A 24,646-nucleotide genomic window follows, 5' to 3' on the forward strand; every position below is an offset into this window, starting at 1 on the left:
GGAGAGTTTAAGGCGAGTTTGTCTTTATCCTGGCCTGTGGCATTGGGGTCTGCAAATAGTGAGTCATCTCACCAATCCTGCAAGACTAGCCAGAGTGGGGCTAGGCAAGGAAAGCTCCAGCCATAACTCTCAGATTTTCTGTGTCTCTTTGCTTGAGTTCAGCTTCCCTGCTGAAGTTTATCTCTTTTTCTTCTCTGATGCTATTTGAAAATGAGACCAAAAGGAGGATGAGATGAGGGCTTCCATCCTGAGGGGTCTGCAGCAGCTTTCAGTGTGATTGTGGGTCCATACAACCCGTGAGCTATCATTGATTTCTGTGCAGATTGGAGACGCGTTCCCGAGCAGGAGGGAGAGTTGCAGTGAGTGGGGATGATCGCCAGGAGTTCTTAATGCCAAGTGCCTCAGTAAGATACACGGCTTGGGGAGGAGGGCATGATTTCATCCTATTAGAGTTTAGGGGGAGGTCACTTTTTAAAAATACATGTTCCTGTGTCACCGAAAGGTCCATCTATGCTATATAAAAACCTGTGTTGGAGGGACCCATGTACAGTTCAGTTCAGACCAGGGAACATGGCTCTCTCCAGGATTGTAAGTGGGTTTTTAAACATTTCCCTAGTCACTGCTGCATGGCTGTTCATGGCTGAGGAAGATTTAGGGACACGTTGAAAACATGCATAAGGTCCCACCTACGGTACAAGATGGACCTGTGTTTTATCCATGGTAGGGGATGGCTATGTTGTGATTGGGTCCCTTAACACTATGGTTTACAGTGTAGATGGAGCCAGCACAGCTGGGATTCTGATCAAACGAAAAAGCCTCCAATTTCTTAGCTTACTAAATGCAGGCTGTGGAATCTCGCGAGGGAGGAACCAGAGCACTACAGATGTGGTAGCAAACTTCATAGTTACTGGTGCAGAGTGGTAGGGTCTAATAAAACCTGCATGATCATCGGCATCCATCACTCCCATGATGAAAGCCAGACATGAAAGTATCAGGGATACCACTGACTGTTTGTTTAAGGCCGTGGCCATTGTGCCCTTCAAAAGGGAGGCATTAACAATCCCTGTCAATAGTGGGCCTAGTTCCTGCCCACAGGCTCATACCAGCTAAGAGGGCAAGGGTCTAGTTCTCATGAGATTGTATACACCTCTGTTTGTGCTTCTTCCATCTCAGTGAGCAGTACTGGGTGAGACCCCATCACCTGGTCTTTCACTGCCCTGGCACCAGACATGATGTTCCAGAGGAGACTAGGGGCTTTTTCCTGGTAGATAGAAAACTTGATAGCTATAAGCTCAGATTTTTTTAAGTGGATGGTCACTTTCCCAGCGGCAGTGACGTCAGCTTGGTGTATCAAGTTCCAAGCCCTTGGAAGCGATTGCCTTCTACCACATTCTTCAAAGTTAAGATAGTTTTGCAGAGGCATCCCAGATTCCGTCCGGAGGTGATGGTGAGGTTCCAGCTCAATCAGTCAATCACCTCTCCAGCCTTTCTTCAGAAACTTCATGTGGAAATGTGTGTAGTCTTATCTGGAGTGGACTAAAGTAGTTAGAAAGCCACCCCCCACCCCCCGCATCTTTTTATTTCATTTGACACTAAATAGGTTCAGCAGACTGTTAAAATGGCCACCTGGCTGTGTCTTTTACTGCCACCATCTGGCAGGTGTAGAACTTGAAGTTCATGTCAAGGTCCCTCTGTACAAGGTAACTCTGCTATAGTGGAACATAGGAATTGCCAGACTGGATCCAGCACATGGTCTGTCTAGCCCAATCTCCTGGCTCTGACTGTGGCCAGCACCAGATGCGTAAGAGGAAGGTGCAAGAAATCCCACAGTGGGCAATTATGGGATAACCTGCCCCCCACATTAGGTTTGACCCTGGTCTCTAATATTTAGAGATTATCTTAGGCCTTCCAGCACTCAATTTGTTAGCATTGACTATTATAACTCAATTGTCTTGTTATCCATATAAATGTCCAATCTGTCTTTGAATCTTGGCCTCCATGACATCTTGTGGCAGTGAGTTCCATGGATTCCAGTTCTGTGACTGTTCAGGAGATGTGCAAAGGATCCACAGAATCCTATCTGCATATATTCATCGGGAATTATTGCTTAGATTTGGACTTCAGAGAGAATTTGCAATTTGGTGTCTCTAAGACTAAAATGATCCTTTTGTCGCAAATTTGAAGCACCCTTCAGGGCACTGGAAATACTGCCCTGTGACCCTGACAGGCTGTAACCTGTCCTGTAGGGTTCTGGCTGCCCTGGTCCTCATTGGCTGAATCTGAAGCACCACCTCTGAGCAGCTTGTGGGGAAGGGGAGTAAAGTAAGCCCAACCCTCACTCTGAGACATCATATCCATTTACACTGGCCAGCGTCAATAGAGGGAAGGAAAATCTGCTTTGGAGTTGTCAGATTGCCCAAGCGTCACCATTCAGGTTTCACAAAGAGGGCAGTCCCTGGACTGCAGGGGGGCCTGGGATGGCCCTGCATGTTCCTGACACTGAACGTTTGGCAGGTTTCCATTGCTTTCCCTTGGTAGAGATTGGGAACAAAGCAATGGTTGACAGGAACAGCCCCTGGGGATGCTCATAGACCCTAAACCCAGAAGGGACCATCATGATCATCTAGTCTGACCTCCTGCACATCGCAGGCCGCAGACCCTCACCCACCCCTTCTTGGTGAGACATAGGCAGGAAACCATCCCTACTGCCACTTCCAGAGCAGCTGCAGGCAGGATTATCCCTGGGGATTGAAATGAAGCCTGGAAAGCAACATCGAGTCCCCACCTACTCAGCTGGCCATAGCCCAAGCAGAGCAGAATTGTCGGTGCCTAAGCTGCAGTAGAGCCACCAGTGAACTCCTCCGCAGAAGCCAGTTCACCTTCAAGAGAAATGCCCCCCTGGATTTGTGCAAACCAAGACCATGGGTTTGAGGTATTCATGCACAGGGTGCTTTGTGTGAGGTGCGTCCTTGTTTATAACTTTCAGATGCTGGCAAAGAGTAAATTAGTGAAGGGAGAGGGCAGCTCCGTATGGGGTCTGTAGCATCCACCAGCTCAGGTCTGTGCAAATGAGCCTATATCCCAGGTCCAGATGGAGTCACTGGTTTGGGGGGAGTTTCTCCTCACTCTGCTTTTCTAATGTTAGCTCGCAGATGAGGAGTCCCTTACCTTGGAGAATTGTTTTGGCTTTAAGCTGTTGAGATGTAGAAAGCAGCTTGTAATAGGGTGATTTGTCCAGTCTGCAGAGCCTAGTGCTAGGCTGGCCCTGATTATGGGATACGCTCTGCTGAAGGAAATCAGGCAGTTCCCTCTAAAGAGCAGAAGGTGGCTGCAGTAAAAGGGGGAAGCTTAGGGAGTTTCAGCTGTGCTCTGGGAGTCCTGCAGGGCCATGTCACCACAGAGTTTGGATGGTAAAGCCCAATGAGCAGGGGACAGGAAACCCTGACTGCATTTGGGACTGGACATCAGAGCCACAGTTAGGGAGAGGCTGAGAAATCAGAAGGGGAGAGAAGAAGAGTCTTGGGAGTAGAAGAAAATGCCCAAGCTCAGTATGGACTTTTCTTTTGTGTTGTTGGAATGGACTTTGGTTTGGGACTCTACGATGTTGTAAACTGGCTCTGGTATTAAATTAGTCCAAGGCAGGGGTATTGCTAACCAGAGAAAGCCTTTGGAAGTTCTTAAAGAGCCCTGAGGTGAGGAAAGCAGGGAGCCTGTAGAGACACCCCAGCCGGGAGGCTGTGCTCCCTAAGCAGTAATCCTGTTACATAGTTGTTGGCATCAGCCCTACAGTCTTGAGGCAATGCACATACTCTTGGCAAATGGAAAGTAATAACGAGCTCTGGTTGAGGGGCAGGAAGAGAACCTTCTTATTTAATGACCCTCTCTGGCTGATGCTTGGCACAGTGGTGTTTGGCTCCAGGAGCCACGTCCAAACCTCAACTGAAAAGAGTTGCTGAGAAATTGGGGCGAATACTGGGTTGCCCCATCCTTCAATATTTTAAAAAAACTTTTGGGTCTGGACAGGGACTCCTGTGCCAAAGGATTGCCACAGGCTTTTGGCATTAAGAATTACTGGTGATTCTCCCCACTCACTGCAGACACCAAAGTGGTTCCCCGTACGTCAGGTAACGTACAGGGGAACCACTTGGACAGGGACTCCTGTGCCAAAGGATTGCCACAGGCTTTTGGCATTAAGAATTACTGGTGATTCTCCCCACTCACTGCAGACACCAAAGTGGTTCCCCGTACGTCAGGTAACACTCTGAGAAGATAGCCCCAGTAATGCACAGAACTCTGCTACATCTCATGAGCTCCTTTGACATGAGACGGCATCCAAAGGACCCCTCCTGACTCATAGAATGGAAAATCTGACTCATGGCTCACCTCCCTCCCCACTCCCGTACCTTTAATAAAAAAAAAAAAAAAAAAAAAAAAAGTCAGCCAATTGGAGGGAAAAATGAGACGGACACAGATCTCCAAAATCTTGGAGACATTTAAGGCTCAGGGAGCAAGAATGTAAATTCCTCCAGATTTTGTGATCAAAGAAGCAAATTAGAAGCCAGCTTTACTCAGAAACTGTTTAACTCAGAGGTGAAGCATAAATGTGCAGCTACACCCCATCCCTGTTCACAGCGTGTCCCTGTTCAAACAAATAGAACCTCTGGATGTCCTGGGTGTGTCTGGCAGTGCGGGAGGAGAAGTAGTGGGATTCCTGGCCGTTTTGGATTGGTCGAGCAGCAGCTAAAGGTATACAGTAAAACCAATAAGCTTGAAGAATCTGTCCCTTTGGGTGAGTGGGGAAATCCATTTATGTTGTATGGGATTCAGTGGATCCACAATTGCTGCAGGTCCCCTTATAAGGGAATCATGAGCATGACTATTGGAAAGCTATCCTCCCAGATGGCACAGATTCTGGGAGCTGACTGACTATCCTGGCACTAGTTCTGAGTCTTCATATCCAGAGTTCTCTCGATCTCCACTCTTCGTGGCAGTGAAGACACAGGCGAGCCAATCCGGCAAAAAAACACCGGCTTCCATAATCCGATGTTCCACCCTCCTGCACCGCTCCCCGTCCGGTATCCCACCGGCATCCCAATCCCAGATGTTCCGCGCTCCAAATTCTGGATCCCCAGGAAGCAAGGCCACGACAGGTACCAATTGCCTTTACACCATCAACTTTCTTAACTGCTTAGTGCCCACTCCTGCCCTGGGTTGCTTTTTGCCCTTCACTGGACTCAAAATCCATTGCCATCAAGGCTGTCCCAGAGAAGCAATCACAGGAAGGAGCTAAGATGATGGCACTATACAAATGATTATTAAAATCAGCAATCGCCCAGCTCCTCCCATCCCCAATTGTGACAGATTTATCATTTAAATTGAACCTTATTAAAAAGGATCAAATTAACGACAAAGCACTGAAAAGACCCTGGTTCAAATCCTGGTGTCACAAACTGAGGAGGGCTTCCTGAGTGAGGTTTGCTTAGTGGGTCGTCAGGTTTTTTTAGCCTCAAGATTTTGCTTTCCGGGCTTGCCATTAGTTGAGTGGGAAGCCATAGACACGTTCTAACCGTACTTCATTCACCACGGGAACCAAGGAGTGATGAGATGGGCTCCAGCAGCAAGATTAGCAGTGCAGTTACGTTGCAGACACGTAAGAAGAATCCAGTTTGAATATATGTCCCCTTCTTTCCTGCCCCACTGTTCTAAATAAGATGGGAAAGAAGAAACATCGTGATTAGAATTTTCAAAAAAGGTCTGAGATGTAGGGTTCACATTTCCATATGATAGTGAAGCAGTCTCTTAAATCTCTGGAATTGGAAGGTGTCTGGATAACTGGCCATCTGCATCATAGTAGTGGAGTATGGCTAGTTAAGCAGCCTCTTATATCTGGGTCAGGCAGATGTCTGTTTAAATCATCCCTGAAATGTCTGGCATAGGCAGATGCCTAGGATGTGCTGTGTTGAGAGCGACCTTTGCTTTCCAGCATTTTAAACAAGAACAATGCTTAGGTTATTTTTGTTAGGTGACACACACGTCTGCTCCTAACTCAAAATTGCAAGGAGTGACCTGTCTTCTGACAACAACAGTTGCTTATGGGTCCTGACATTCCTTACTGTTACTGCAGTCCCTATTAGTTTCATTGATTTTGTTACTAACTGAGGTCTGTCCGTTTCATCTAGTTTAGGAGTCTGAGTGGAGGAGACTTTTTGTTCTTTATCTAAACTTGTGACAACTTTGTCCAGTCACAAAAGCAAAAGGAGCCTAATTAGGGGCCTTAATGGTCAGAGGCCAGACTCATCAGGGCAAAAACTGGGAGATATTTTTTGGAAAGGGATTTTTCCCTTTTCTCTTCAAAAAACGTGTCAATGAACTGGGTAAACAGGACAAGCCTTTCTCTCCCTTTTTGTTGGGAGACATTACATGAAGCCTGAGCCTTGCAAATTGAGCCTGGAGAAAATAATTTAAAACCCAGGGTTTACCTTGTCCATTTGGTTGCTTCAGTGAAATGATGTATGGTGTATTTCCAGCCAGTGTCTTGTCCTAAGAGAATTTTAGTGGCCCCTAGCACAAGTACATTGGCCGAAAACTCAGTCCAGGCAGACTATCTCCTGAAGCAACACCTTTCTAATGCCCCAGTTAGTCAAAGACCTTCCCAAATGGGTCAAGGTGGGACCCAGAGGTTGGTGGAAACCCTCTATGATCCTTGCAGAGCCTCCAGAAGGGTGGGGTTTTCCACAGACACCAACCCATGTGACCTGTGTAGTTTCCTGATGTTGTCTCCGGGTTTAAGATTTGGTTGACTTTTTGCTTTGGATACAAAGGTTTCACTATGAAGAAGCAGATCTCACTTGTGGGGAAAACTGCCCTTTGCTAAAGTGGGAAAAACCCAAAGAGTCCAAGGAGAAATATTGGACCAGCTTGTTTCTCTTCTCAGTCTGGCAAAACAAAAAAAAGATTGAGAGAAAGAGAGAGAAAAAAATCCCAAACCACTGGAACTATATTTTTTTCATACATCTCCAGAGGCCTCCAGCTCATTTTCACTTGTGACATAAGCCAGGATTTGAACTTGGGTCTCTACAGGTAAAGGTTACCCCACTGTATTATACAGTCTCTTCGTCCCACTGTGCCACCTGACAAATCCCTGGAATTCCTACAACTTATCTATTGATTATTGGAGTTTAACAACTAGTCCTAGTAATAATTACTTAACTACTGAATTAGTTAGAAAACAACATTGTCCTGCTCTCCTTTATTTTAAAAATTTGGGAGCAGAGCGGATTGAGAGCATCAGGGGCTTAACACCAATTCAACATTGTAACAGCATAGCCAGTCAATAGCCGCGTGGCCCCAGTGGGAAGTGACTGGCCCATATTCATGGACCAGCAGCCACATGCAATCCAGGTGTGGCTGGAATCAAAGAGAAGGTCCTTTGCCACAGCCACAGTTCAGCAAAAGAAAGTGATGAGGCTTCTGCTAGCTAGAGTCTGTTTATGAAAATCTCAGGGGTTAATTCTGATGCCTCAACTTTCCAAGGATCTAGTATCAGTATTAAAGGGAATTTCTGACCCTGTCACCCCTGAATTTCAGGTCTCTTTCCTCACTTCACCCCACAAATTCTTTTCCCACAAAATCCATTCCATCCCCTGAAGAAAATACAGCAGAGCCTCATTAGTTCACACTGAAAACAGACCCGTTGAGAGCTGCAAATTCTCTGCGTTAGGACATAAACAAACGCAATAAAAAGCAAGAATAATGCATTCAGGCAGTGACTGTGCTCATTGATTTGGCAAGTGTAGTTTAGTTTTAAACACTTATGATTGATCCTTAATATCTAGGGCAGTGTATTTACTGCTACACTATTATAAAAGCAAAGACGTATGCATGAGATGAGACCTCACTGTTAAATCTGTGCTCGGAGACTGCAAGTTATGGGATGTGTGAATTAGCAAGGTTCTGCTGTACGTTAAGGCTCCAGGACACTGCAAGTAGTGCAGGGTTCATGGCTGTTGCTGCAGGATATTGTCACATGCTTTTAGAGCTAGTTCTCTCCTATTATATGTGTTGAGTTCCTTTGGGGATTGCCACTAGAACTTTTGCTTACATGTCCAGAGTAGATGAATGGCTAGGAATGCCACTGCCAGCTGGCAGGGCATTGCAGGGAATCAGAGCCTGGGTCCATGGGGGGTGGTATCACCGTGGAATGAATGTGCTCACTTTATGGGTACAGAGGGAAGGAACACCTTCCATTGTTTCTAGTTACCCCCTAAGGTGGTCTCATGAATCATTATTGGTGGGCTTCCAAATAATCCTTTAGCCCTCCACTGGGGAGATTGCTGTGCAGATTGTTTGGGGAGAATCTTAAGAAGGGAATGCCAGTTATTCATTACAATGCAAAAAGAGAGCAGTCATAGTGGCTTAATGGTGGATTCTCTATACTGCCATGGTGAGGGCCTCCATTCATCCCCAGGCCTGGTCACCTGTACCATAGGCTGTGAGAGCTGCTTATTCCCTTGGGAGGGGAAAGATAAAAGCGAATGCCTCACATCACTCTACTACAATCCCTTTTTTGCCAGTCAGGAATGGTGTTCACAGGCTCCCCAGGAGTTCCATCCAGGCCTCCTCTGCCAGAAGGCAATGTGAAAAATATCTGTGTGTTACCCCTTCAGTGAATCTGGCCCTTTGCCTCAGAGATGGAGGATTAGACCTTTCTGCTCTGTTCAAGGTCTGAGATTACATGGCACAGGAGCATGACATCTGCCCCCCTTCTGAACAATCCTGGATCCAGTACTGATCACTCACCATCACCCTTTGTTCTCCACCCAGCAGAAAGCGCATTCAGTAGGAGAGTGGAAGGCAAAGTGCAAAACAACTTTGAAGAAACAAACAGCAGCTCCCAAAACTCTAGTGGTAAGTGTGCTCACTCCCTCCTGCTGGTATTTACGATCTCCAGGGCAGGGCAGAAGTTGAATTAACTTGTGATCAAAGTAATTATCTATTTACCAGGCTCAGTCTGTAAAGTATTCAATTACTCAGTTTCAGAGTAACAGCCGTGTTAGTCTGTATTCGCAAAAAGAAAAGGAGGACTTGTGGCACCTTAGAGACTAACCAATTTATTAGAGCATAAGCTTTCATGAGCTACAGCTCACTTCATCAGATGCATACTGTGGAAAATACAGAAGATGTTTTTATACACACAAACCATGAAAACTCAGTGTTTTCCTCAGCATCACCCCAAGGTTTGTGCCATCCTACGGCCTGTTTGAATTGTGATAAGTGGGTCTATGACTCAAATGCCTTTAAAATTGGAGACAAAGATCCAGACACAGGGGATCTGAATAATGTTGCTGTGGGGAGCCTGAGGTAAAGTAGGCCTAGTTGTTTGTGGGTATACAAGTCAAGTCTCGGTGAAGCCAAGCCATTTTTCACAGAGCAGCTCTATTTGGAGGTTTCAGAGGATTATAAATATAATGGCACTGTGCACATTACACATCACAGTGATACTGAATGTGTTAACTTTGTTGTACCTTGAGGCTGTCTCAGAGCTCATTATAAGTAGTCCCACTGGCTCAGATATATCACATCAACTGACGAATGGGGGAGCATGTCGCTATCCCACCTTCCTCTGACCAAATTATATACATACTTGGGAGGACTCAATTGTATCCTCTTCCTGGGACTTCCTTCTGTTAGTAACTTAAAACAGCAGCAACAAAGCATAACCCTCAGCCTAGACAATCACCCCTAGTTTGACTGTTTGTAGAGCTTTTCCTGCAGGAACTTCTTTATCTCCTACCCTGTTTCCCTCAGAATGGTATTCCACTCCTCTTATTTTCTGAGATTGGAGCTAAAGGTACATACCTGGAGAGACTCATCATAAATATCTCAGCATCTCTATGTAAGGTTCAATAACCTGACAGCGTGATAGCCAAACAGAAGAGCCCTACATGTTGTGCCAGATCTGAGAATCTGCCATGCTGTTTCATAATAATAGAAACATCCTTCGCAGTTACACTAACTAGAATTGAACAGCTAAAGGACAGAAACCCTCCTGCTTCGGGGATAAGCCAACTACTACCTGCCAGGAGTAAGGAGAAACTTCCTCTTTGGGCATGTTGCAAAATTATCCATCACAGGGGTTTAACTTCCCCTGAAGCAGCTGGTACAGCTCTCTGGACCAGAGTATGAAAAGGGAATGGAATGATGTGGGAAATCCCACGCACTCCTATGCAAAGGGCTGTAGTGAACTGAAGAGAGAGCTAGTTGTTACTGACATACTGGGTATAATACTACGTGAACCTGAACAAACTGAGGTATTCACCACAATGACCACTTTATTCTGGGACAGACAAACAAAGGAGTCTGAACTTGTCTCTGTGTGTCAGGCCCTTGTGCTCTCTAGTCCTCCTCCAACAGCTGGGCAGCAGCTCCCGTGGGTGCTAAGAGAGTGGCAGAGTCCTGGCCCCTCTTCACATCTCCTTGACCAGCAAAGCCGGGTAGCTAGAAATGACAGTAAAGTCCTTCTGTTCATATAAAGTGCTGGAATCATTGGCATGACATGCAGCAGTTCTCTGATGTGGCCCCTTCCTACCTGACAGATCTACTCCCTGAGTCAGATCTCCTGCCTTTAGCACAAACATATGTAGCTGGGGCTTCAAACAGGTTTACTCCAGTTAGGTGCGCACCTTTGAAAGCCAATAGGATTTCGGTGCCTAGCTCCTCTAGGCACCCCCAACCAGTGTGTATTACTTTGTTATTCTTGTGAGCCCTGCAGAGCCAGCTCAGCTATGGGAGCAGGAGCTGAATTATCTTCCTTCCTGTGCATCATCAACAGAACTGTTTTCAAAGGTCAATTAAAGACCAATGAGTTATACCTGCACAAACTCACTGACAGGTGTGCACAGGGAGCTTAATCTGTAGACAGTTGTCACTGAGAGCATGTGGGCTGCAGAAACTTTTAATGTTGGTGAATACACAAGAAAAGGGCTCTCAGATTGGGTGGGAGGGCTGCAGTGCTGGCAGTTAGAAAAAAAAATTATTTGTAAAATGAGCATATTTGATGTGCAGCATTAGATCAGCTTGCAGCCCTCTCATGCCTGCTTTATAGCACAGTTCTCAACTTTCACACAGTAAATTAGCTCCCCAACTTTCACAATAAGACAAAAATCAAGCTAATCCCATTTCAAAACAAGGCCAAAACAAGCCAATCCCAAAGAACCCCAACACTCTATGTGACTAGATCCCCCCAGCGTGCTGTCTGGGACTGTGGTGGGCCCGCTGTGCACCCCGACTCTCCCTTTCCTTGCCCCTGCTTGTTGGGAGCCAATCAAAAAAAAGAAGCAACTAGCTACAAGCCAAACAAGCTACAAGCCAAAAACTAGCCAACAAGAAACTCACAAGCCAATTGATCCAAAAACAAGCCCAATTTCTGTGTTTTTTTCATGGGTTTGGCATGTCTGTTTTATAGTCACTTTTCAGGTAGAACTCTGAACACCTTGTGGCCAGCTGTAGGAGAGTCGTGTTGTAAAGCTCCCAGGATACAAACCTGTTCTTTTGGTTTAGAATCATCAAAGATTAGGGTTGGAAGAGACCTCAGGAGGTCATCTAGTCCAACCCCCTGCTCAAAACAGGACCAACACCAACTAAATCATCCCAGCCAGGGCTTTGTCAAGCCGGGCCTTAAAACCTCTAAGGGTGGAGATTCCACCACCTCCCTAGGTAACTCATTCCAGTGCTTCACCATCCTCCTAGTGAAATAGTTTTTCCTAATATCCAATCTAGACCTCCCCCACTGCAACTTGAGACCATTGCTCCTTGTCCTGTCATCTGCCACCACTGAGAACAAACTAGCCCCATCCTCTTTGGAACCACCCTTCAGGTAGTTGAAGGCTGCTATCAAATCCCCCTTCACTCTTCTCTTCTGGAGACTAAGTAACCCCAGTTCCCTCAGCCTCTCCTCATAAGTCATGTGCCCCAGCCCCCTAATCATTTTCGTTGCCCTTCGCTGGACTCTCTCCAATTTGTCCACATCCTTTCTGTAGTGGGGGGCCAAAACTGGGCACAATACTCCAGGTGTGGCCTCACCAGTGCCGAATAGAGGGGAATATTCACTTCCCTCGATCTGCTGTCAGTGCTCCTTCTAATACAGCCCAATATGCCGTTCGCCTTATTGGCAACAAGGGCACACTGTTGACCCATATCCAACTTCTTGTCCACTGTAATCCCCAGGTCCTTTTCTGCAGAACTACCACTTAATCAGTCGGTCCCCAGCCTGAAGCGGTGCGTGGGATTCTTCCATCCTAAGTGTAGGACTCTGCACTTGTCCTTGTTGAACCTCATCAGATTTCTTTTAGCCCAATCCTCCAACTTGTCTAGGTGACTCTGGACCCTATCCCCACCCTCCAGCATATCAACCTCTCCCCTCAGGTTAGTGTCATCTGCGAACTTGCTGAGGGTGCAGTCCGTCCCATCATCCAGATCATTAATGAAAATGTTGAACAAAACTGACCCCTGGGGCACTCCGCTTGATACCGGCTGCCAACTAGACATGGAGCCATTGATCACTACCTGTTGTGCCTGACAATCTAGCCAGCTTTCTGTCCACCTTATAGTCCATTCATCCAATCCATACTTTTTTAACTTGCTGGCAAGAATACTGTGGGAGACCGTATCAAAAGCTTGGCTAAAGTCAAGGTATATCATGTCCACCACTTTCCCCATATCCACAGAGCCAGTTCTTTCATCATAGAAGGCAGTCAGGTTGGTCAGGCATGACTTGCCCTGGTGAATCCATGTTGACTGTTCCTGATCACCTTCCTCTCCTCCAAGTGGTTCAAAATGGATTCCTTGAGGAGCGGCTCCGTGATTTTTCCGGGGACTGAAGTGAGGCTTTTTAAAAGATGGGTGCTATATTTACCTTTTTGCAATCGCCCGGGACCTCCCCCAGTTACCACGAGTTTTCAAAGATAATGGCCATTAGTTGATATCAAGAGGGAAAATTAATGTGGAGAACAGAAATCAGTGTAGCAGAGAATGCAAAAGAAACACAAAACATGAAAAAAGGGAAGACTGTTCTTAGTAGCATTAGGAAAGTCTGTACTGTTGAAAGTGCTTTAAATACTGATGCATTATTACCTCTCTTCCAGCCCCTTGAAACAAATCAGACCACTCTCATGGTTCTGTTGAGTCAGCTTGTGTCTGCATTGCAACATCAGGAACACATAAAATGAACAAAGAAAGCCCTTCACAAAAATCTTTTCTCTGGGCTTAAACTTGAGTTTTCTGTGGTTTGCTTATCTCTTTTCATCATGACAAGCATTGCTGCTGTGTTTGTTTTATTTTAGTAGCTTATGTCTGGCGGGCTGCAGGGAGAGTGTCAGTGAGCTAGCCCAAACCAGTGCTTGGACGATGAGAACTGAATGACACCAGTGAGCCTTTCAGGGCCAGCTTTCAGTGTGTAGGTGCCTTAGGTGGAGAAGAAAAGAGAGGATGCTCCTCAGTCAAGAGAGCAAAAAATCCCAGCAGTGTGTGAATTTCAGAAGCCAACTACTGCACCATAAACACCATCTGTGGTGAACTCTGGACCACAGGCTGTCATTCAGGCCATGGAGTGAAAGCAATGAAGTGTCACCTTGCGACCGTGTCTTTCTTGTTTCACTCCCTCCCCCCTTCTTTGTATTCTCTCTCTATCTCTTTCGTCTCTCCCAGTTTCATTCTTTTTCTCTGATCTCCACTCATTGCTTCCTTTTGTGCTGTTTCCCATTCTGCCCTCCTCTTTGGCTCTTCCATCCAGCCACCTTTTTCTTTCATTCCTTTATACTCCTAGGAATGAGTCCAAACACATAGTCTCATTCATGGTGACAAAGGCGCACCTGCAAGTGGGACTGTCAGCTGTGCAGAATTGCATTAGTGACTGCGAATGTCAGACAATGCTCTGGTGCCATCTGGATGCCTAGCTGTAGGTGAAGAGCTCTGTGAAGATCTGGTTTGTTAGCAGTTAGTGTGTATTGTGCTGTCTCTTACCTTCCTTCCGTTCCTTCTTTCCATAAGTGTGGTGTGAGAAATTCGGGACAAGCGACAGTGTCATTAGTGTGCTGTGCATGTCACGTGAGCCGCTGATACAAAGCTCTTGAGAGGTAACTGGCACCTTCTCTCGTTAGAGCTCCACTTGCAGCTTTTCCAAGTGGCACTGAAAATTTAAAGGCACAATCCCAGCTGCCAGGCAAAGGCTGCTGGAGGGAGGGAGAGAAGTGGTGCCCAGTGATGTGCCCTTGGAGGTGAGGAAGAGTCAGGGTGTTACATGGGGGCAGTGCGAATGGTGTGTCAGGAATTGAGCTTTGCAGGCTAAGGCAGCACGCTATTCTCTGTTTGTAGTGTACAAATCTTTCGGGGGACTTGAGGCTGTCAGCTTAAAACTAGCCCAACATTTTGATTTTTGTTGAAACCAGCTTTTGCATCCTGAGAGTGACTGAAATGTTCCATGGTACTTTTCAAATATTGTCCAGTGGAAACAGCAAAACTCTTTCCTCTGCAGCCCAAACAGCCTGCGCGGAGAATCTGGAAATGACCTGGATCTTGCTGGCTTTCATCATCTGAGATGAGAGAGGTGCAGAAAGGAATCAAACTGCCTGTGTAGTGAGAAAGGAATTGGCTTGTTGGGATTCACTCACCGTTAATCATTTACAGGCCAGCTGGGAGCAGGGCTAGGCCATGCCTGAGAAGGAGCCGGGTGTGTGTTGTTCATTCATTTCAAACCTTCCTTCTGTGAATTCTCAGGGGCGCAAAAATTGTTTATGATCAACCTCCTCTAACTAGAGCTGTCAGCTGTGTCAGGTCATTTGGGCCTGTGAGGAGAAGAGAGGGAGAAAGAGAGTGACAGTCAGACAATCACACAGGCATTTACCATGTGTTTGATAGCACAGACACACACTCCACAGGGGGGCAGCATGGCCCAGTGGGTAGGGCACTGGACCTGGACTCAGGAGACCTAGGTTCCCAGGCCCACCACTGACCTGTTGTGTGACCTTGGACATGTCATTTTCCCCTCTTTGGCTCTCCTGTTTCTTTTCCCATCCTTTGTCTGTGTTGTCTAGTTAGACAAGCTCCTGGGGGAAGTGCCCAATCGAATGCTGCCTTGATCTTGTTTGGGGCCGGTAGGCTCCTCCATAATACCAATAATAACACCATCACCCAGCAGCGCAGGTGGGCAGGAAGCAGTCCAGGATGTATGTACGCTGTGCCACTTCTGTAGAGGAAACGAAAGCTCTGTACTTGGTCCTGGCCCCAAAGATCCCCTACCCCAAAGTCCAGCCAGGGTGGAGGCCCCAGCATGGCAGTATCAGCAGCTGTCTGATTTTCCAGGGGAACAGAAACAGCTGGGTGCTTTGGGGCTGCTCTCAGCATGACCAAGCTACAGGGGACCCAGAGTGGATGGATGCTCTGACTGTTCAGCCTTCCCATGTCGTAGGCTGTGCTGGGAATGGCTGCGCCTTGTGGGGATGACATGGTGGAGGTGTGATGCTGAGACTCAGGAGCATTGCAAAGACTACACCAGATGAGTGTGTAAACAGTGAGGGTGTTTAGTCATTGGAACACACTCCCAAGGGACGTGGTGGCTTCTCCCTCTCTTCCTGTCTTCGAGACCAGATGCCTTTCTGGAAGGCGCGTTAGTCAGACCCAAGTTATTGGCTCAATACAGGGATAACCGGGTGAAATTTAAAGGCTTGTGTTATACAGGGGTCAGACTAGAGGATCTAATTGTCCTTTGTGACCTTACACTCAGTGAATCCATGAAAAGGGAGGCGTGTCTAAAGAGTGGCTCATAGTGATGTTGCAGACAGCGTTTTCTGCAAGATCCAGCACGTATATACAGAGGCGATACCATGCGTCTATGGTGTGGGAAGGAATGGTTGGAAAGCAATGGAGCTCGGATTTGAGTTTGGCCCTGGGAGCATGGCAGGGTGAGGCCACATGGAATGATGTTGGATTTAACTCCTTTGGCTCTGCTACCCTCCTGGGCCAGATTAGCTGCTGGGTGGAGTGCAAAGTTTTCATTTTGACCTACAAAAGCCTTACTGACCATTAGGCAGGGTTTCCCAAAGGAGAGGCATGACAAGGGTCTAGATGGGTGGACTGTCATTTCCCAGGCCCCTATGGGTGCCCCAGAAGCTCTCCCACATCCCTCCTGTGTTCTCACTTCTCTGGGCTGGGGCAGCCGGCAGCAGTGTGGGGAGTCACATTCAGGCAGCAGCAGCATGCAGGAAGTGGCTGAAGCCAGTGAGTGGGCAGTCAGCTTCCAGTCAGTAGGAGGGTGCAGGACTGGGAGAGCCAAGCAGGGCACTTGGGATGGGGCTGGAGAGGGAAGGGGGGGGAGGGGTTCAGGGAGGTGGAGTTACTACAAATTCAATCTTGCTGTCGTACAGTTACAGGATTTTTTAAAATGTAGCGGTTTCTGTCTGGGTGTGTGTACTTACAGTGTGCGCGTAATGTCTGTCCTTCTCAAAGGCTCAGTAGGACCAGCCTAGAAGCCAGTGGAGAGTCTTCTCCATTGACTGCAATGGACAGCCTTTGTGCATCATCAAGTAATAGAAATGCTTTAAACAGTCAGCAGTACTCTGTACCGTACGCTGCCCAGTATACTGCATCCATCCAGACCCTCCCCAGAGTGCTACCAATCCATCCATCTAGCCATTGTCAGCTGACCTTGGCCCACTGCAGATTAAAGCCCTCTTTGGCAGGGCATGTCTTTAGCATGTTAAAATATTTAGCAGGAAATCTGCCGTGCTTGGCCAGTGAGGTTTGGCAAGAATGGCCCCGTTACTCACCTCTGGCTCCCCAAGGCTGCACCCCTCAGGGATTGCACCCCTGAGAGCATCATGCACTGATGCAGCGATTTACAGTTTTCTGAATGTGGGACAAAGGCCAGTTCCCAAAGGCTTTGGATGGCTGAATTAACGCTGTAATGGGTTCTTCTCCCTCACAGAGACTCAACACGCAGAGGTTCCCCACCAGTGGCGGTATTGCCAAGCCTGCAGCTGTCGCAGGCTGCCAGGGGTAGCTTGAAATGTCCATTGCTCATGGATGTGGAGTACAAGCTGCTTTAGGTCGACTGAAAGCCAGCTGGGAGTTCGGGATGTCTGCTCCTTTTTATCACAGTCGGGTCTTGAGGGAAGGGGGAAGCATGCAGGATGCCCCATGGTACAGGGAACTTCCACCCAGTATTCCCATGAGCCCCCCACGAACATACACTAGTTTTGGATACAAGACTTGTTACCTACCCAAGTGCTTCCTCTGAGTGTAACTTAACTCTGCTCCCGCTTCCCTGAGCCCGAGAGGCATAAGAGTTTGGAGAAAGAGTTGGAGGAAGATGCGCACTGAATCTTGGGGTTTGCAGCCAGGGACTCCCAGTGAAAAGGACTTGTAAGGGACCCCAGGTTTTCTTCTACTGGCACCGACCACTGTTGTCTAGCCCCATTACTGTATAGCTAGCATTATGCTGTGTCTTAAAAAAAAAGTGAACATTTTAAAATAGGAATTCCTCAGACTTCGAAAGAACCAGATCCTCAGTCCAGGGAAGCTTGCTGAGACAAAATACAGTCCTGTACATGTAATAATTTCCTATAAATGGAGAGCCATGCCCTGAAACAGCTGACTCTGGAGGTATGGTGTAGGAGTAAGGATAAATGAACTGAAGAGGATGCAGCAAGGTCTCTGCCAGTCTCAATGTTTAAATCTCTCTCTTTTTTGCAGAAACTGCAAGTCCCCTGATTTCAAATCCTTTCCCGCTTTTACAAAGTAAGTGTGATGGATGTTTGTGGTGCACCTAGGGGGTGTCTCCACCCAGCCTTGGTGGTTGTCCTGTCCTGTTAGCATTTTTCGTGAATAACTGTTTTTTATTACTGGTCTGTGTGCCAAAATATCAAAAGCATCACTTCTGTCTGTGGCTCTTAAGGGTTTACATGAGATAGAAACGAACCCAGGGTTCTGAGGGGACAGTCAGTGCTGTGTGTGGCTGCTGTCATTTTGGATCACTTCCAACCTTTGAGTGTCAGGTTTTATTAAACATGGCAAAAACACATGTTCTAATAGACCAAGGCTTGAAGTTTAAAAATGAACCCATTTCTGAGTTACATGTTTATACCGGAAAATGACAGGTTTCAGAGTAACAGCCGTGTTAGTCTGTATTCGCAAAAAGAAAAGGAGTACTTGTGGCACCTTAGAGACTAACCCATTTATTTGAGCATGAGCTTTCGTGAGCTACAGCTCACTTCATCGGATGCATGCCGTGGAAACCGCTCAAATAAATGGGTTAGTCTCTAAGGTGCCACAACTACTCCTTTTCTTATACCGGAAAATGTCTCTTAATGGCTCAGCACTTCGAACTATTAGTGAGGTAAGAATGGGCATTGTGCCACTGGCTGACTCTTTGGTAATGAGTCAGTATTTAATGTACTAGGATTTGGGTTGCTCAGTTTTTAACCTTCACTCTTAGGCATGGTGAAGCCGTATACTCAGCAGCATTTCATCCACATGCATGATTAAGGTACATTAGTCATTCCTGCACCCCATGTGCACACACACAGTCTTTTCCTTAGATTTCAGCCTGTGCTTGATTAAGCATGCTCGAATTTTAAGGCATTAGTTGATAAGGAGGGGCAGCCTGCTTGGTTTCTCTGCTTGTCTGGAATGCTGTGGTTCAGTTGCAGATAAGTAAAAAGAAAGACCTGGCATTTTTACACAGTTTGTCTCATTGTCTCCACTTGACCTGAACTCTGCAACCAGAGAAGGAACGAAATAGAGGGTCGACGCTTGACAGGATTGTGTTGTCCTATGGCGATCCATAATCCATATATGGTCGGGATTATGTAGAGTAGCAGATCCAATTTCATAGCAAGCAACTGGGCTACTATTTAGCTGAGCCTGTCTTTGGGACCTACAAAGCCTCTCTAATTTTGGAGAGTCTATAGGCAAAAACTAATTTTCATTTTAAAAGCTTTAAGCAGGTGAGATATATTTGAATGTGCAAGCAGCTTGCTAGGGCTGGACATTTGTTGTGGTAACATTTCCCTAAGAGCCACAGGACATTCTTTCTGTTTCACTCTCTCGCTCACTCCCATTCACACGTGTGGAAGATGAGCACTGAGGATCATTTTAGGACTAATGCAGGCTGCTTCCTGGCCATCAGCTGAGGCAGGTCTTGTAGCGAGTTGCCAATGTAAATTCCGGCCGTAAGGCTGGAGAGAGAAGGGCAGTGCACTGAGAGATGGTGTGGTCTGGTGAACTGATCTCTCAAGCTCATCCTTATTTTATTCTGAATGAGTAAGTAGCATAGGAGTGGGGACATGAGTGATTTGAAGGAGAGGAAGTTTGCACGAGTAACAGGGCCAGCGAGGTCATTGCAGGCCTAAGGGGCAATGTGAGAGGCAGTATTTGAAGGAACCAAAGGGAGCATGAAGGTGAGTGGGGTTGATGAGAGCATGGCACAGGTGGAGGAATAGCAAGAGAGGAGGAATGATTGGTAGACAGGTAGACAGGGTAGAGCTGGACCCATGAAAGTGAGCTGGGGATTAGAGGTGTATGGAGAAGCAAAGCAGGGGGAGGATTCTGTAAGTCAGAGCAGTGAGAGCTGATTTTGATTCCACAGGAAGCAAAGATGCTAAATTGTTTCCCCCCAGTTTAAGGCGGGGTGGGGGAGAAGGTTGATGCCTATCTCACTGCTTTGCTAAGGCTTGTGATCCACCCCCTGCAGATTGGCTGTATTTTCTAATCCCTTCGCAGGCTGGGAGAGAGCCATAGAGACCCGCAGCCAAATGGATGAGACAAACTGAGGATTATGAACAATTTAAATCTGAACTGACTCCAGAGGCTGATACGAAAAGATTTTAAGGGGGTTGATTAAGGGGTTGATTTATATGGAGGTGGTGACGCAGCTGGGAGTTTACCTAGGCAAATGGAGCAAAGCTTGGGGTTTGGACCAGTGTCATGATTTGTGTTCACATTTCCTTAAGATGTGGTTAGTGGATAAGTAGCCAACAGACCGCCATGCCTCAGGCAACTGGCTGATGAGTATGTGGGTATCAGGTCTAGTTATCAGAGGAAACACAAGGGGAAATGGCCCATACATGGGACCCCAGAGTGGGTGTTCCCCAGATATGGGGATCAGGTAAACCCACTCAGGGGAGAGGACTTACTGCAGCAAGGGACAGGGCAGCTGAACGGGGCCCCAGGGTGAGTGGGAAGAAGCGATGCCATGTCCATAACAGACTGGGTCATATGGCCTGGAATTGCCCAGTCTGTAACCCACTAGTATAGTTAGTGTAGGTGACAAGTCCCATCTGTGCTGATCCACAGAGGATCTGAGTGTTCACAGACACCAGCTACAGAACTGTGGTCCATTAGCTGGTGCTGTAGCTGTTCTTGCTTTTTAGCTCTGGAGGGTCCCGGTGTGTCGACCAAGAAAATGGCTGCTTCACACATCCACTCAGGAGGAGCATGGCCCTAGAGGGGCATCCTGCATCTCAAACCTGTGGAGTTAACTGTGTGACTCAAGCTCAGGAGGGAGGGAGTTACACAGCCAACTCCTCTGGAGCGTACGATGCACGTTTAAGCCACAGTTCAGCTCGGCTACATGGTCAAGCTCAGGGGCAGATGGAGACAAACTGCTCAGCTCACTCACAGGAGCTGCAGGCTGCCTTTGTAAATGGAAATTAAGTAGTTGGGAGAATGGAGGGGCTCTTCCCCCTCCTGCACCAGCCAGGGAACAGAGATTGGAAGCTTAGAACCCCTCCCAGGTGTCTGTGAGAATGCAAATGCGCTTGGGTTGTGGGGGGCAGGGGGAAATCTGCCCTATTCCCCACACAGTGTGTGAACCAAGCTGGCTCCGGTGCAAGGACTCTGAGGCCAGTTGGAATGGCTAGGAAAGCAAGTCCACTGCCACCCCTTGTCATGGAAACTGGGGTGTCTCCACAGTAGAGCCTGACGCTCAACCATCTTGGAGATGGGGTAGAGCGAGGAACTGGTCTCTGGAGAGTGAACGAAGGATTGTCCCTCAAAAGGGAAATGGTTTCCTCATACCCACATAGCCCATTACCTATGAGAAGGCATGCCTGAGCTGGGGGGCCCTGTGTCCCTGCCCCACCTGACAATGGGGAACCAGAGCCCAGGAGTTGCTGCTTGGTTAACACCAGCTTTGCGGTGGGCCAGACCTGTCTTGGTCACAGGGGTGCTGCCTAGAAACCGTAGGGTAAAGCCATGGTGACTGGCACTGTAGGGAATGAGGGCTCACTGCCTGCCTGACACCCCAGCAGACAGTCGGAGGAGAAAGTGGTAGGGTCAGGTCCCAGCTTCAACCCAGAAGTTCTGAGGTAATGGGGGCATGTGAGGGCATGTGAAATCTTCCCATGTGTACCCATCCAGTTTGGTCAAAGGGGGGTGATAGCAGATGCTGGCGCCATTCAGCTTCGATGCAGGGAGATAAAAACCTTCCTTAGAGGTTTTTAAGGTCAGGCTTGACAAAGCCATGGCTGGGATGATTTAACTGGGAATTGGTCCTGCTTCGAGCAGGGGGTTGGACTAGATGACCTTCTGGGGTCCCTTCCAACCCTGATATTCTATGATTCTATGATATGTGATGGATTTGGAGCTGCTCTGTAATAACTTCTGAGTACTGTATTCTGACCTGGTTATGACTGGATGAATACACTGGTATAGTTTAATAGGGGGCTACCGAGAAAAACAAAGAGTAGGGAAAAGAATGACTCAGGATAACCCACCTCTTCGCATAAGGCTCGAGAACACAGGAGATCGCAAGAGCTGTGGCAAGTTTAAAAAAGAGCACCCTCGAGAGGGGTGTATTATTTAGGGGAACAAAACTGAGATGCGGGGACCAAGTAGGCATGTCTGAAGAAGCGGACGGTACGCCTATAGGCAGGATAGAAACGTGCAGACTGTTGACTGTTTTCAAATCCTTCTTTTCTAATTGCTTTGTTCCAAGTGCAAAATAAGGAACCCTCTGGTTTCAGAAGGCTGTCTGATCACTGTACCACACTGCTCTCAGACTCCAGAAGGGATTGCGCGTGCCTAGGCACTCTGACTTAAACAGATCTGCTGGGAACAGAACAGTTGCTATACAGGGTATTGTAGCCCAGGGCCTGGTCTAGGAGTGGGAGAATCACAGAATTCCAGCCCAGGAGAGGTAAAGGCACAAAGGGGGACAGAGAGGAGGGAACAAGAGGTTCACCTAGTGCTGTGACCATGACAGGGGCATTTTAGGTAGTCTGGAGGGGTGTAAGGTAAGTGCCAGGTAGGTCAGAGAGGTTTCACTAGTCTAGGCAAGAGTCCATGGCATGGCACTTCTGTAGCAGGGCAGAAAGGAAAGACTTTGGAGATGTCTGGGAGGAGATCAACAGGAGAGGAGTCAAGAATGATACCCAGGGGGTGTTTCACCATCCCCGCTGGGAATGGCCCAATCTCCTGTGATGGGGAGGCGAGGAGAGAGCTGGAGAGCACTTGGAATCCAAAGGACAGCATGAAGGGTGGGGAATGGAGCGAGACTAGCAAAGGAACAGAGAAGGGAACAACAGCGTTCAGGAGAAATGGGTAGACAAGGGGTAAGGATAACAAGGAGAAAGAAGATGCTTTTTAAAAATAGAAAATTCAAGAATTTAGAAAGAGAAATGACAGGGAAAAAAAGAAAATAGGTGTGGAGTCCAGTGGATGAGATGAGTTTGGAAGGAGAGATGAAGAGGATAAAGAAATGGAAGAAGGAAATAAGCAAGAAGAGAAACACACAGCTTTAGGGTACTGGATTTAGTGTCATTGATCTATGCTCTTTTATTTTGCTGTACTTCCCAGAAAGATGTCCTGTATCTCTGAGTTTGGGGTAGAGGGGAGGGATGGGTTTTTTGAGCGTTTATGTTCAAGACTCTGTATAGTCCATGATTCTGCAGAACTTGCCACAGAATTTACCCCTTGATACAGAATTGAGCAGCAGAATTTCAACTTTTTAAATTGTATAGTACTTTTTAAAGAAGAAAATATTCAAAGTATGAACCAAATAGAAATTAATGCAGTGCTGTCTTCCTGAGTCTGTCAGCAGCCTGAAACAGACTCTGAGCGTTGTGAATTGCCCCATTCATGGTAATCATGTTGACTCTGAAACCTAGTGATAGTTTACAACATTAGTTTGCTGATGTTAACTATTCCGCTGCTGATCATTTATCCAGTGTGTATGTCTGTCTGAGCTTCCCACTCCACCTCAAGTGCCAAAACCCCTAAATGTATTGTGTTCAGCTGCCAAAGCTTCCTGCTTTCCCCTAACAACCATTTTGATTTCGTTATAGTATTTCCAAGCTTCCGCACCAGAATGAAAATGAGGCGGTAGCATAAAGTAAATGTAGGAATGATGTCAAGTTAAATGAGGTTCTGAGCTTAGCCTCAGTATTCCCCTCTTTTCAATGGGACAGATGCTCATACAGATTCTGTCTGTTGTTTCTGCAGGAGGGTTGCTGAAGTGTCTTTAATCCCTACAGTTGTTTTCCGATGCCTCAGCTTCCTAGGTTTCTGTGCAGGGGGCCTTGTGGGTTTTCCCTCTCCCACTGTATGCAGCTCTGTTCTAATTTCTGTTCTTCACTCTCTGAGAGGGATGACTGCAGGGCTGTAGCCAAGTTAGTTATGCCTGGAAAGTGAGTGTTCTGGACCTTTTGAGATGCTTACTAATTCCTTTGTGCATATGCGATTTGCAATGGCATTTCTCAGTAATAGAATGTAATACCATATTTTTCCCTACAAGTGAAGATAAACATCTATAGTATATTTTAGCACTGAGTATTACTCTGTTTATGCCCGAGAGAGTCCATAAGAGTCATTTATATGCAGAGTATAGATTCTGTATCCAAACTACTGTTGTGAAGTGTAACACCACAGACTAATGGTGCAGATGTGCTGGCATATATGAAGATATAGAAGAATTAAATTGCAACACTGACTCCTTCGGTGACAGCATTGCTGTACGTGGTGTCTTGATAGCACATCTTGTGATCAATACACAATGACTAATACTATTATTAAAACTAAGCAACGGAAAATATACTTGTATGTCAGCTCAGTGAAAAATTAAGTTTTCAATTTACTTCTCCTTGTCAGATTGGAAATATGATAGCATTCAGCTCATTAGTGGTCCGAGTGTGAGTTCTGTACACACATTCCTACTGACTACAGACAGAGTTTTAACAGCCTTTCCATCCCTCTCCTCTGACTGGCAGATTAGCTGTGCCGCTCTGCTCAGGCCCCTGGCGCAGCTGTGTGTGCTTTCCTGCACCCCTGTGCACCCTAGCAGCTCAGTGCTGCTGTGCCCACTTTCTAGGGCAACCAGCCCACCCTGGTCTGATCTTGGCTGGTGGCCAGAAAGCTGCTTGCCCACACCACACTTCTACTAGTGCCAGCATCTGGGGAGCAGGATTTGTCACAGCCTGATGCCCTGCTGGGGGTGCCAAGCTCAGACCTCCTGCCTCCAGCCTCCTCAGAGCACTGCCTCTCCCTCTGGCCTAGTCTTGCTCAGGAAAGGAGGCAGAGGCTGGAAATGACGGAACTGCGTCTAAAATTAAATTCAGTTAAAGACAAAAAAGACTAGAAAGGAACTAAAAAGAGACCA

General features: G+C 47.1%; 1 protein-coding gene across 20 annotated transcripts in view; it reads left to right on the forward strand.

Annotated features, from left to right (window-relative positions):
- The window catches only part of ZNF618 (zinc finger protein 618), a 325,329-nt gene that overhangs the window by 285,486 nt on the left and 15,197 nt on the right, over positions 1–24,646 (forward strand). For 7 of the 20 annotated variants that reach the window (XM_073314151.2, XM_073314156.2, XM_073314148.2 and 4 more), the window contains 3 exons: positions 4,962–5,150; positions 8,824–8,907; positions 17,746–17,790. The exons of 1 other annotated variant lie outside the window; for it this stretch is intronic. In XM_073314151.2, coding sequence (XP_073170252.1) covers positions 4,962–5,150; positions 8,824–8,907; positions 17,746–17,790 — 318 coding nt within the window. The remainder of the gene's footprint in view (positions 1–4,961; positions 5,151–8,823; positions 8,908–17,745; positions 17,791–24,646) is intronic. 12 more of the 20 variants (XM_073314152.2, XM_073314166.2, XM_073314153.2 and 9 more) reach the window with 7 other exon arrangements.

This window comes from Lepidochelys kempii, chromosome 16, assembly GCF_965140285.1.
Source record: "Lepidochelys kempii isolate rLepKem1 chromosome 16, rLepKem1.hap1, whole genome shotgun sequence".
Lineage (NCBI taxonomy): Eukaryota > Metazoa > Chordata > Testudines > Cheloniidae > Lepidochelys > Lepidochelys kempii.